We start from the raw sequence: 14,116 nt of genomic DNA on the forward strand, positions 1-14,116 counted from the left end.
GGAGAGGAGAGGAGAGGAGAGGAGAGGAGAGGAGAATTTCTTCTGCTTCTTTGCTACGGTTAGGTACATGAATGGTGACTGACTATTTTTGACTATTTTTCTTTGTTCTTTCATCTAAAAGTAAAATCACACACACACACACACATATATATATATAATAAATCTGCATTTTAAACGCTTTCCCTTCTAGCTAGCAAATATTTGTAATGTTTTGTAACTCAACAATTTCTGTGCGATGTCTCCAAGTCTAGTGGTTCTTCCATTAGCAGTGACTTTATTCTGTGCTCCTCACATTTTACATGGTACCTAAAATCAGTCTTCAGTCATACACATCTAATTGCTGTATATGAGGGAAAAGATTGTCCTTAAACTGTTCCTTAAGGTGAAACATTGTAAGTAGTAACCAATCCTACAGAATCTTTTCATTAAAAAACAAACAAACAAAAAAAAAACAACAAATGTGCAAGGAGTTTTTCAGGAAGTATGGGTTCTATTGGTCTAGTGCAGGTTGTGACTCATAAAACGTAGGAATATTAAGAAAATGCTCTTGAATTCTCTTCCAAAAACTGCTGCGTGCACATTCACATTACAAGATAAAAAAAGCAATAGATTCACACAGCTGGCAGATATCTTCCTGTGGGATAAATAGACTATTCTTTTCCAAAGTATTTATGTAAAAGTAAAATAAAAAACAAAATTAAAAAAAAAAAAGACAGAAAACAATCTCAAGTCCTCTGCAATTATGTTACAGAATTTCAGTACTGCAAATGCTTGTAAAACTATCCCATAGTTATGTAGCGCGTGAAGTAGCTATGCCACAACTGTTATTGCTTTACTGTCTGTATCTCTGAATCAATAAAGTAAGCATGGGTAACATTGTGCAGCCTGGGAGAGCTCTTTCTTATGTTTCACAGATATCCTAGAAATCTTAGCAAAAATTAAAGGCAAAAAAAAACCAAAAAAAAAAAAACCAGAGCATGTCCTAATATTTTTACTATATCTTCTGAAAGAGCCCCAGGACAAATTTGAGATCAGATCTGGTAAAAAACAGAAACAAAAACAATATCAATTGCTACAATAATTGTGTCAAAAATTGCTCTAAATGATGATTTATCACCACTTCTAGGGCCTTCCATCTGTCAGCGATGAAAAAGTGAAAAAGAAAAGGCATCTGTAATGAGAGCTATAACCTCCTCCATTTCTCAGGACTTCTGGTCATTGTGGCAAGTCAGTCATGCCTTATTAGGATTAAATTTTCTTCTCTTTAATTTTTTTTCCCTTGGTGGAAAACAAAGCTAGCTCACACCATCTATCACATGGTGAGGTGAAGAAGTTTTCTGTGATCAGAGAGTAAGTTGTAAAAAAGAGTTTTGCTGATTCTCCTACAATGCCAATCTGTTAATAATTATAAATAATAATTCAGTTAATAACTGAATCTTTACATACAAAAAATTGTAAGTGTGGAAATTTGCACATACACACACATTTGCACACTTTTTTTTTTTTTTTTAATTTAAGAGAGTCACGATCCCCCAACTTTTCTAACTGATTAGTCTCATATAATGTTAAAGACCTGCTAGCACTTCTGTGTTGCTCAATGGCGCTGTAGTGGTGAGACACTATGAAATATTAACTCATTAAGCATTAGCACTTGATGTTCCTATGGTGCTAATGAAAAAAATGTTGACGAATCAGAATCATACCAATTATACTCACTTTGTACTCACTTCTTTTTTTTTTTTTAACTATACAAAAAAAGCAGAATCTGATTCCTGACCTTTTAATTAAGAGTAATGAAACACCAGAGCAACTTTGAACCATTTGAGTGCAGAAGAATTCCTTTTTGGGTAAACAAACAGTTTATCCATGACACTTTGTGCAAATTTTCATACTTATGTGATTTAGCAGGAAGATCTGTGTTCCATAGAGTAATAAGTCAGTACTGAATCTGAAACTTCTAAGTGGCAAGGTAGTGCAAATTAAATTATAATCCAGGTTTCAGTTTTGGTTAACATAGAAAACTTAATAATATCAGTTTAAATTCACCTGTGTGAATATACCAAAGAAAACTTATATTTCATTTTGAACTCTGTGGTCACAAAGTTGCATCCTTTTAAAGGCAGCTCCAACTTTAGCTTAATCAACCAATCTTAAAAAATAAAACCATAAGTTATGAAGCATTAGGCATAATGCAATTCTCCAATTAAATAAATAAATTTACTCTAAAGATTTGTTGATTTACTGTTTAAACAGAAGAAATGGATTTTACACTGAGTTGCTCATTTGTCTGGGGTAGTAAAGGCAAATTAATGTTTTTCTAAAAAACTATGCTTATTGTGAATCAATAGACAGATCCAGAAACCAAGGAGGGCAGTATAATTAAAAGCCGTTTTAATAACCCGTAAAATGTTTTTTCTGGTATTTTGGGCAGATTTGTGTATAACAAAGAATATAAAATTCCTTTAAAAGGACCTCATTTTCCTGAACTTCAACTATCAAGCAGTGTATATTCATCCTACAGAGACAGATCCATTTCTGTTGAAAGGATGAGACTAACACTTAGCTTTCTCTGGTAAAGAATACAAGAACTTTCAAAGCAAACACCAATGTCCTAACTTTGCCAGCTGACAAATAAGAAGAAAAATTATACGTATGCTATCAGCAGCAAGCTGAAATACTGGCAGCATGGAAGAAGAACTGAAGTTTACTGTTGATTTAATCAAAGCAAGGTGTCATCCAAGGAATTCAAGATATTTATTACTGATGAATGCACTATTAAAAGGTAGATAAAGCCTGACTAATAACAATTCTTCTATAACCACTACATTAAAAAATGCCTTCTCCGAGATCTGTTTTTAATAACATATTTAATTTGCAGAGTAGATTGAAGCTGCAATGTTTCATCTTTGCTGTTGATATGCTTCCTTTTCTCCAGATCAGTGAGTACAAAGATCTTGTTTATGAGCATCTACTGGGAGCTAAGCAAAATTGATTTTTCCTGTTCTGAGAAACCTCAATTCTTTAAATGGGAAAAGATTAACTTCTATTCAACATTATTATCTTTTTTTTTTGTAGCAAGATTAAATATACACAATGGAAATATGGATGTTTTAGTTTTGAGGTTTAAAGTGCTCCAATCAAGTGAGGTACCCCAAATAGTGAATATTATATCCAACACTATCATTTAAAAAATGTGACTCTGATAAATGATATTTTTTTGTTTAGTTTATAGTGTGCTGAAATCTTTAAGTGGATTACATAGTATAAGTATTAGACTGACAGATAGAATCCCAAGGAAGCTCACTACCTAACTAACTACAAAATCAGACACAAATAGCTGAGGTCAGCACTTCTTTGGCCAGACAAAAAGGACTAAACGAGCTTGCAAACCTCTACTGCATCTAACTTAATTTTTTATTAAATCAGCTCACTGCCAGAACTCTGGTTAAACAGAGCCTCAGAAGAGATCTAGTTTGTCTACTGCTTTTTGTAAATAACAACCTGAATCTCCAGATCTTGGGTTATTTAAATGCAACAACAAAAAAATGTTTCTAATGCCTGGAGTTATATTAACATTGAACAGACTGACAGAGAAACCTAGAGGTACTGTTTCTAAAAGTTATTCCTTTACATAATAAAACAGATGCTAGGCTGAAGCAAGCAGTCAGAGAAGACACTCAAGGAATCATAGCTGAGGAGCTGTGATCTGAACTGCAAGCCTACCCTAAGGGACCTTTTTAATTCTTCCACCAGATGGACATTCCCTCTCCATGCAAATAATTGAATTGTATGAGTATGCTAGTGGACTACAAAGGCAGAAATAATTTCAGTTCTGAAATAACTTATGTAACTAGTCTGAAAGAAGTAGAATTATAGCTTTTTTTTAAAGTCAGGCCAATAATTTGCCTGGCTTAATTTCTGCTTTGATAAGCATCCATGTTTAGTGATAAAAAGCTAATACAGATAGGAAAGCAGATATGGATTCCTATCTCATTTCCATTACCAAAATTGTTGTTTAAAATCAAGTTTCAGAAGTCTTCAATGGCAAAGGTAGGAACAGTATAGCTTGAAATTATTTAAATTACATATCTACTACAATATCAGCTCAACTATTTATTTGTAACATTGAAATAACAGAGGTTTAGAGAAAATAAATTTGAAAGTAAGATTTGGAGGGATCAGGCTAGGAATTATTTCTAATCTTCTTTCAAACAGAAAGAAACAGAACTAAACTCCTTCAACTCATTCTCTCCTAACTACAAAATGCAATAAAATATTGAATGAGGTCTATTTCCACTTGGGACGATGAGAAAGAGATTATCTTTACGTTCACTGCATCAAACCGATAAACCAATAATCAAAACCAGTTGTCTTCTGAAGGCTATTCTATCATTTGTGTGTAATGAACTTCTAAGTACTAAATGACTACAGTTCCACTCCTGTCATCGGGGAATCTCTGTACTTTGCACCAGAGCTGACCAATATAAGCGGGCATGCATAGAAAAATACATGAATGGGTTATTTCTACTCTTTCTCACTCAGAATTGGAAAGGAAATCAAATCAGATGAGTCAGACAGTTAGAGAGCCTCTGGAAAGTACGTGAGCAGCTGTACAGATAGTACATAGGCATAAGTGAATCTGATCTTTTTCTTTCCTTCTTACTTTTTCCATCTTCAAGCAGGTTCCTTTTAAAGAAATGTCATTCTTCTTCATTTAAATGTCTCTTTTTTTTTTTTTCTGCCACACCATTCATAAATGTTTTCACTTGCTGTTTTTTGTTATTGTTACTGTTTTGTCTCTTTGTTCATTTTCCTGTTTTTCTTATTTTTGAGACCAGTGCACAGTAGCATCCTCACTATAAAGCACAGCAATAAAAATCCATTACCCTCCATGGGCAGTTATAAGGTTTAATTCAATTATCTGAGAAGATCCTGCAGACAATAGAAGTGCACTTCTGAAATGATAGTTGCTATGTAAAGTCTGACATGTGACACATTGGTACTGTGACATACATCTGTGTCCTTCAGTTCCACTCCTTATTTCCTACTTCTCTTAAAATAAACTTTTGTTAAAGCAAAATAATCATTTTCTGATGTGTTTGTACTTTCACCTAAATTACTCCATTTATATGTGCAGTAAAATTGAAAAGTTACAGAGCCAGATATTCCCTATATTTGCATAAATTTCTGTATTGCGTTTATCAGAAATTAAAAAAGTGATGAGAAATTTCCTTACCTGGATGAATAACTTCTATTACCTTCTCAGAAACTCCATCTGGATAAGTTACAATGGAGCAAAAGTAAAAACCAACATCTTCCAAAGTACTGTTGTTGAAGGATAAGGATTGGTCTTCCCTGGAAGTATTTTCATAATATATTCTTCCCCTGTATTTGTCTTCAATATGTATGCCGTAAGTAGGATGCAAGACAGCAATATTTTCTTTATGACTTCCATTTTGTTTCATCCAGGATGTCTGTATTATCACAGCTTTTTTTGGATATATGCATTCCAGTTTCATCTTCTCTGAAAGCTTTACAGTTGAATCCACAAACCTTCCTTCCACACTGGCTAAAACTAAAGAAACACATTTGATTACAAATATTAATAAAAATTGAAATTATAATAAAACTCAGAAATAACATTAGCAGCATCAGAAGTAAAATCTTGAAGAAAATGTTCATAAAAAATAACCACAACCCGCCGATATTGTAACTATTTCTAATGTATGAGTATGACTGGAAAGTTATTTGTGTGAAGCACACAGTGACACACTCGTGAGTTGTGATCATACGCGTAATTATGTAAGAGGAGGAAAGAAATATGATAGCTAGGAATAGGAAAGAGATCTTACTTCTACAAAGTTGGAGAACAGCAACAAGGAAAGCTGCATGGTCCATCTCAAAGAACACTGGAATCAGTGACTGGCGCTGTGGGGCTTTGTGCAGTCTCTGCACACCACGTGCTGTTCTCAGGGGGAAGGTTTTACTTTTGAAACATGAAAAACATCACTAGCTTTTTACTTTCACATTCTAAAAGTTGCATCAAAGATGCGCTGAATTCATATGTGAAACCATCTCAGAGAAAAGTTTTCCACTACTATTGAATCTCCAGCCATATGATAACTGATGTAGATGATAACTGATGAGATTTTCAGGTTTCATCAAAACAAGCCAATAGAATTCTTCTGTGCCATTTACCCCAAATCAACATCTGTCTGCTATTCAAGGAGTGAGAATTTTGAAAGAGAATACAGTTCCTATGCTGTATAACCATAACTCTATAGAGGTTATAATCTCATTGCAAAAATATAACATACTTAAAAATAGGATGTTAAATACTTAAAAATACTATACACAAAACCTTGCTTATGTTTTTTTCCCCCCAGAAACCTGGGCTTCATATTCCAAGTGATGCAAATTTAACAAAAGTGATGCATACTTAACAAAAATGACCCTCAATGAAAATTTCTTACAATCTTCTCTTAATAGTCTTCATTTATGTATTGCATTCTTTTCAATTCTTTTTAATACTGAAAGAATTTCCTCAAGTACAGGAAATTAATAACAGCACAAGTTTTAAGGACCAATGAAGCCTTAGAATTCAACCAACTTCTATGAAGTATCTTCATGTTTTCTAAGAGCAGCACTTACATACTATTTTCCTGGAAAAATCATAATCTGGATTCACAAGATCCTCCCAGAGTGTCAATAGTCCATCTGATCCTATCTGAAAAATCTAAATAGAAAAAAATTAGTCAGAGGCTGAGTTTCATTTGTATTACAGCTATCTTTTCAATCAGATTAAAATATTTACTTACATTTTTCTTATGTCAGGAAATGGAATGATTGCTGGTAACAACATCATGAAATGAGGAGGTTCAGAAGTCAAATGTTTATCCAGTAGATGTCAGATATTTGTACAGTAGAAAAAAGGATTCTGTGAGTTAATAAGGCCTGGCTCCAGGATGCTATGTGGCATTACGTTCTTCAATAACCTACACAGGATCTGCATGTTTCTTATATTTAAGTCTTTAAAGAACTCACTGGCTAGCTGTTCTCATGTTGCAGTTGCAAATGAGGCAAAAAGATGAAGTATTTCTCTACACTGAAATATTTTTTATGTCATACTACATACTACATACATATGCTTATACTAGTTTACAAATGAGTGATGTTTCACAAAATCTGAAGTTGAAGGAAAAGATAAATAGACATGAATATATTTTTAAATTATTATTATAAATAAAACTTCTTGCACATCTGTTTTTTTGTTTTGTTTTGTTTTTAATTAAAACTAAGAGTAAGTACTCAGGAAATCTCCAAAATGAAAACAAATTCTCTTCAGTGAAAATTATTTTTCACTTATCTTCATTTATTTGTTCATATATAAATTACTATTTTATTGTTCTGGATTTCATGCTCATTTCTCTCCATATGGCTTTAAGAGCAAAACAGAAATTAAGAAATTAACATTCAGCTCCACACGATGGCTAAATATCAGTGACACTATATGTTGTCTAAACACATTCACTTGTTGTGCAACAGTCACAGTTACTACAAAAATCCAGGGATTCTTGGTCAGTTATTTGGTTCTCAAAACAGGGTTCTTTTTCGCACCCACTAAAAGCAGCAGCCTCTAAACAGAGTATTACTGATTCTTCCCCTAAAGACTGCACTACAAGTCCCCTCTGAACATCTGTGCAGCATGCCTGGATTCACAAATTAGGAACCTACAGCCACTATGAAAACTGACTTCACAGATATAATTTGGGAGAAGGCACAAGCTTTACTTGTCATTTTTTTTCACATAAGATACGTAAAAAAGAGAAATAAACAGTGCCTCTACCATGTCCTTCTAGCCTGTGGACCTAGCAGATAACATAAGGGAAGGTTATCTTGCAACATTCCCTCCCACTTCCTTGAACCTCTAACCTGTGATTCTCCCTACAGACCCCAGCAGAAAAAGGCTGGAAAATACACTTTTCTCTATGGAGAAGAGACTTTCACAGAAACAGCAACTGCACATGCCATGGTCACCTGAGCAGTTCCTTGGTCTCTTCCACTCCAATTCTCTGTCTGCCATAACATTGTTCTTCTTTCCCAGTAATCCCATTTTTCTCTCCATCCTGAGAAGCCCAAAGCAAAGGAAGGAGATGTTCACAGAGATAATCAAGTTGTATTTCAGTAATTGTTCTCTAAGTGCCAATTACAATTAAACAGCAAACAAACAGCATAGTGTAATTTTACAGCTGAATGTATAACTGTAGAGCGGTCGCTTAAAACAAAAATTGGAAGGAAACAAAACAAAACAGAAACAATTGCACAAACACATTGGAAATATACGGGTTGGATTTCAGTCTTGACTTGAACACAGATCTTTTATGTCTCTGGGTGCATCATTTTGTTTCCTGGTGCATTAATTTCCCCCAGTCCAATATATAGATAAGATATAATGAAGGATTCTGTTTCAAAGCATGTCACAATGATTTCTGTAATTAGATTCTCTAATTGCTATAAGGGAGTGAAGAATAAGATATACGCACAAGGCCAGCACAATATGTTAATACCCTTTTTAATGATTTATTAGCATTTAAGATTTAACAGATAGGCCCGCAGCAATACTGCAGAAAGAGAGAGAAATCTACTTGCTTCTGATTCTTCCAGGAAAAAGGCCTTGGCTGTGGCAGTGCAGTGAAGCAGGAGACAGCCAAAAAGGAGATTGCTCCAGGTTCCACTTATAAACATGACCAGTGGAAAAATGGTCAGGGCAAGGGGACTACTTCGGTGAATCTTCAGTGAAGAGAATGAAGAAAATGGACTGGAAGGAGGGAGTGTTTTGAATAGTTTGGTCTTGGCCTCTGTGTCTCTGGAGATCAGCTCTTCTATCTAGAAGCCAGGCTAATCAACTCAGAATGGTAGCTCAGCAACAAATGACACAACTCTCTCTCCATGGATGACAGTCTTCCCTTAAATTACCATAAAGGAAATTACCTCCTCTTCCATTCACTATTCTTGGTTTCTTTAAACAGAAGGGCTGAGTGTAGTTGGATAAAGGCAAATAATTCAATTTCCTCTCTCCTATTCTGCATTGTGCTAATTTAATTGCTCTAATAAAGACCCCAAATTGGATTAATCTACATGCATGCCTGATGCAGTAACATAATGGATAAGATTCTTTAATACGTATTCATTAACATCAGAGCAGAAGTTAATACCGAGAATTCTTCCAAAGAAATTGGAAAAAAATTTGACTTAAATGCAGTCACATTTTAGGGTACATTAGTCTTTACTCAGAGAAGTCTTTACTTCCTCAGAGGAAAAAAAAAAAATGATCAAAACTTAAAGTCCTTCTGCAGAGTAGAAAGGTAGAGAAAAAATTATTTATATATTCAAAATCTTGATGATTTATTTTAAAATGCACTGGCAATTGCTCAGGTTGCACTATATAAGTTGTAATTCTACAACGAATTGTTTCATCCCCCCATGTGCAAGAGGATATGTATGAAGGGGTCTTTATATAGACTATCTTTTTACATTTCTAGAGCTGGAAAATTATCTACATTTTTGGACCCAAAATGCTAACTCGATTTTCATTCTAATGTAACACTGAGCACCTAAATGGGTCAGGAAGATAAGACTGTTAGTGATAAAACCACAGCTGCAACATGACGGCTAGATATTGCTAAATGCTGAGATTCAAGAAGGGTAGTTTCATATTTATTTATTTTCAAGAAGATTAATCACAAGCAGTTGATGGAATCTGAACATTGAAAAGCTATGCTGAATGACAAAATGTGCTCGTGGTGATATGCACTAATAGTATAAAGGTCTGATTAAGGAAGTGGAAGAAACACCACTGCTGAACAAATTTTGAACTAGACACCATAAAGCAATACTGCTGCTGACTCTTAAGTGAAAGGTGTGTTGGTAGGAGATAAGAAGGTCTGTGGTATTTTTTAAGTTCACTGTGTAAGTGGTGATCCTTTGATGTATTCGTGGCTTGACAGTTTGCCTGTGACAACTTACCAAACTTCATAGAAGTTTGTGTCTACTTGTGTGCAGGGGGAATTCTTAAAACAGCAAAAGCGCTCCTCTGCTTATCTGAATAAAACAAATATGGAAAATATGACAGAAAGAGAATTTAATAAATAACATTATTTGAGTTAAAAAAAAAAACACTGACCTACTTAAAAAAGAGAAAGAAAAACTTGAGAAATAACCCCAAGAAAATAACCAGATAATTCAGTTCAGTATTGAATATTTTCTTCACATTTTTAATTATGCAATTGCTTAATTATAGGAGATATCACAAGGCATTTTTCTTCCAATTAAACTTTTTTTATTCGGTGATCTTGTCTGTAAATATTTGCCATTGATTTGTTCAATAAGATACTGAAAATGTCCTTAAAAAATGTTTTATAAATTCTTCTCTTTTAAGCATAGGAAGATACTACAGGATTTTTTTCACATTTTGTTGGTAATTGGTTTATGTTATGATCTTGAATCTTTATCTGGAAATAACATGAAAGATGTCATTTGAACGATTTGCAATATACTGATTTACAAAGGAAAATAATAGATGACATTTGAGTCTCTATGAATTTAATGTACTAATACTGTTAGTCAACTCCGTATGTTGTTCTTTTTTGTTGTTGTTGCTAACTTAGTTCTTGGCCTCCTGTTGAAATCTTTTAGCTTGTTAGTTTCAGAAAAGCGGTATTACTTACAGAAACCCAGGAGTTTCATTTTAATGAAAGAAAAATGGAAGCAGAAAAACTTTAAGGTGCTCAAGGAAAGGACCTTGGGAAGGGATATTTTGCTTTCAGAACACAGCCATTCCTATGTAACTGTAATCTTTCCTGAATTAACCTTCTCCTGGTTCACCTCTACTTTTCATGTCAATCATGTTGCTATTAAAAAAAATTCAAACTTCTACTTTAAAACGGTTAAAACCCAGTTTAAGGAAATGAACGTTGGTGTTTTTCCCTTTTGTTGGCAGAGAGGTTCACTGAGATGTTTCCTAAACAGTCCCCTTTAAACACAGCCTGGATGTTAAACTCCCCTGAGGAGGTTGAGGTTATTCTGAATTATATGATACTGTCAGCTCAGACAAGTATTCGAGGAAGATCTGCAGCTGACCTTCGGCAAAGAAGCTTATGGCTTGAAAAAATGGCCTTCAAAATCCAAGGAGAAAGCTAGAGAAAGAAAAGACTGCACCTTTTGTACGTGCTATCTTATTTTTGTTGATGCATTCAGGAACTGATACAGACTATCTTTTTAGCAAAGAAAGATATCTCATGTAACTTTTCTTAAGCCCTTTTTGTGCCCTTCTGTTGAGAAAAACTCAATAAAGAGCGCAGTGACGGATTATTTTTTGATACTGCAGATCTCCTTCCAACAAGATCAATTCAAGCTCCCAGTATATTCAAAAAGTTTCTCCCCATAAGAATATACAAAGCCAAATCCAAACACCAAACGCTCAGCAGTAATGATGTGTGAAAACAGAAGCTCAGGTAACTGTTTGCTCTGTTAACTATTTCTAGTTTGATTACTTATTCATATATTTTTTTTAATTTACGTTAAAATGTAAGGGGAGGCGTGTAATTGGGCAACAGAGATGGAAGTTGCTGTTGACTGAGATGAGACTGGTAGAGACAGGCACTGGGATGGGGCAGGGAGCCACACACCTGCAGCCTGGGTACAGAGTGAAGGGGTTGGGATTAGAGAAGACCTCAGAGCAGACAAGACCCACAAGCCGTACGACAGTGGCCTTGTGAAGCTTGTCACTCAGGTGGCAGAACTAGAAGACAAAAGGGCTCCCGTGAGGGCACAGACTTCGGGGGAAAAGTTATTTTTGAACTCTAATTTAATCTGTCATACTTAGCAGGTCTGAGATCTTTCCTTTTCAAAATTACCTTGTTCTGTTTCATTACTTACGTTCTGATGAAACACAGCCAAAGGCATTGAATACCTTTGGTACACAGGCTTCAGGAAAAGCAGTGGCAGTGCTTTCTTCAAGGTCTTGCTGACTTGGCACGAAAGTACAGGCATCTTTTTCTTTCCTTCTTTTAATCTTGAACAGGTTTTAAATGCTGCAAGAAGTACCAATCCAGCTATTTAAACTACAGGTTGAAAGAAGTATGCTTCAGAACAAGGAGTCTTACTCTTGGAGTATACTGCAAAACATTTTCAAAAGAGAAAATTAAAATTATTTGCAAGAGAAAACGTTGAGCAAATAAAGGTCTAAATTCTTCCCCATTCACAGGAGACAGAGAGGGAGGGAGATTTAGAAGGACAAATAAAATCATGTAAAAGCAGCAACCTCCTCCCAAAGCTTAAATATGCAATAAAATGGAAGAAACAACAAACAACAAATCTGAAGACAAATCAAAACTTCTGTTCTATTCTAATGAATTAAGCTCTACTGGCCTTGTATTTTGTTTACAACTCTACACCCTCATATGATGATACATTGCAATTCTTCAAATAAAAATCCCTTTCCTTACTAAAAATCATGAATAGATGCTTCTTGACCACTGAGCTGTTTTACTCTTCATTTGTTCAAGGAAAGTCCTACAGGGCAGGAAAGCTTTTTCAAGAAAGGATTCACAGTGAACTGCAAATTAATGGAACACATGAATATCTGTTGTAATCATTTGTTTTGGTAGAAATAGCATAATTGTATCTTAATGTCCCGCCTGATTCACTGCAACATTTTACATCTGTTTTATGCTAATGCAGTTGCAAAGAAATCAATGATATTTATACTGACATGAAGCAGTGGGTGACTCATATGCTCAATTAGTCTCTGCAGTTAGAGAAGGAATATAGTACACTGACTTTATTTTCCAAAATTTAACCTGCAACTGTGACCACTGAATTCTAAGATTCTGGAAGTTTAACTATATTACATCAGTATAACTTCAGAGCACCCATTATAGAATCATCACAAGTTGTTTTTTAAGGATTTATTTTTTGAATTTAATTATTCTGACCACATAGGCTTTTATTTCTTTTGTGTTCTCGTAAGAAAGAGGCACTGGAGTTTGACAGATTTTTTTTTTTTTTAAATATGTTTGTGATTTATATGAAGCATTAAATGGCTATAAAGTAGTATACGTGCTCTAAGAGGGCTTAGCAAATACCTTAACATAATTATCACAGTATGCTTATGCAACTATAAATTAAAAATATTATGGTTTTATTCTTACGGTTCCTTAGCTGAAATCATATGAAACCCCTGCTAGCTTGAAATCAAGTTCATTTTAAACCATTTATAAATGAAAATTTGCAGATATTTCTTTTCCTACAACAATCTCCTTCTATTTTTAATTGAAACATTATTTCTCTTTCGTTAGTCTGAAAGAGATTTTTAAAAAGGAAGTGATCTGTCTTTATGATGCGCTCAAAGGCTTAGCAGAATAATCTGGTGCATTAAGCAGGCAGGAATTTAAATAGATAAACAAAGGCAAGTATAATTTTAAAGAGTTGGTTGTTCTTCATGCACACAGGCCTGTCACATGTACAACTTCAGGTTTCTGGTTGTTCTGGCTAGTATCCTCTATCAAGATCTTTCTAAGAACAAAATTGCATTTATCAACTTCTTTGCAGTAGTGCGTCCATTACCAGTATTTATTTTGCAATGAGAAGCGATGAATATTTTTTGTTTATTTTTCAAAGAGTAAAATAAAAGATACATTGTAATATTAGAACTGCTGTCTGATTTTTTTTTTTTCTTTCAATTCCTGTCTTGAAGGAGATTTTTATATACTGGTTTTTGTTGCTGTTTTTGTTCTAGATGATGTTGAATAGTATTTCCTGTATTATATTTCAGCTTCAATGGACATTTTTTTTCACTGCTGAATCAATTGTGTTTTCTGTTAAACCTGAGATGAATATATATGTGCCTCCTTCCCTTGAGCAGGAAATCTACTGCTAAAAAAGATATGTATATATATATATACACACATATATATATTATATATATATATACACACATATATATATTATATACATATATACATACACACATATATATATATTATATATACATATATATACACACACATATATATATTATATATACATATATATACACACACATATATATATTATA

The 14,116-nt window shown here is 34.1% G+C and overlaps 1 protein-coding gene and 1 long non-coding RNA gene across 2 annotated transcripts in view; one reads left to right on the forward strand and one right to left on the reverse strand.

The window, feature by feature from the left end:
- LOC122170296 overlaps positions 1-1,436 on the forward strand; it is a 28,734-nt gene extending 27,298 nt beyond the window's left edge. The window contains exon 5 of the long non-coding RNA XR_006171722.1: positions 1,127-1,436. This is a non-coding gene — a long non-coding RNA (uncharacterized LOC122170296). The remainder of the gene's footprint in view (positions 1-1,126) is intronic.
- Positions 1-5,935, reverse strand: part of CD226 (CD226 molecule) — a 28,675-nt gene extending 22,740 nt beyond the window's left edge. The window contains exons 1-2 of the mRNA XM_042837002.1: positions 5,853-5,935; positions 5,237-5,575 (exon numbers count right to left, since the gene is read on the reverse strand). Of these exons, the coding sequence (XP_042692936.1) occupies positions 5,237-5,575; positions 5,853-5,898 (385 nt within the window). The 5' untranslated portion in view covers positions 5,899-5,935. The remainder of the gene's footprint in view (positions 1-5,236; positions 5,576-5,852) is intronic.
- Positions 5,936-14,116: the final 8,181 nt, after the last annotated feature.

This window comes from Centrocercus urophasianus, unplaced genomic scaffold, assembly GCF_019232065.1.
Source record: "Centrocercus urophasianus isolate 14NV4802_14NV808 unplaced genomic scaffold, USGS_Curo_1.0 seq_11, whole genome shotgun sequence".
NCBI lineage: Eukaryota > Metazoa > Chordata > Aves > Galliformes > Phasianidae > Centrocercus > Centrocercus urophasianus.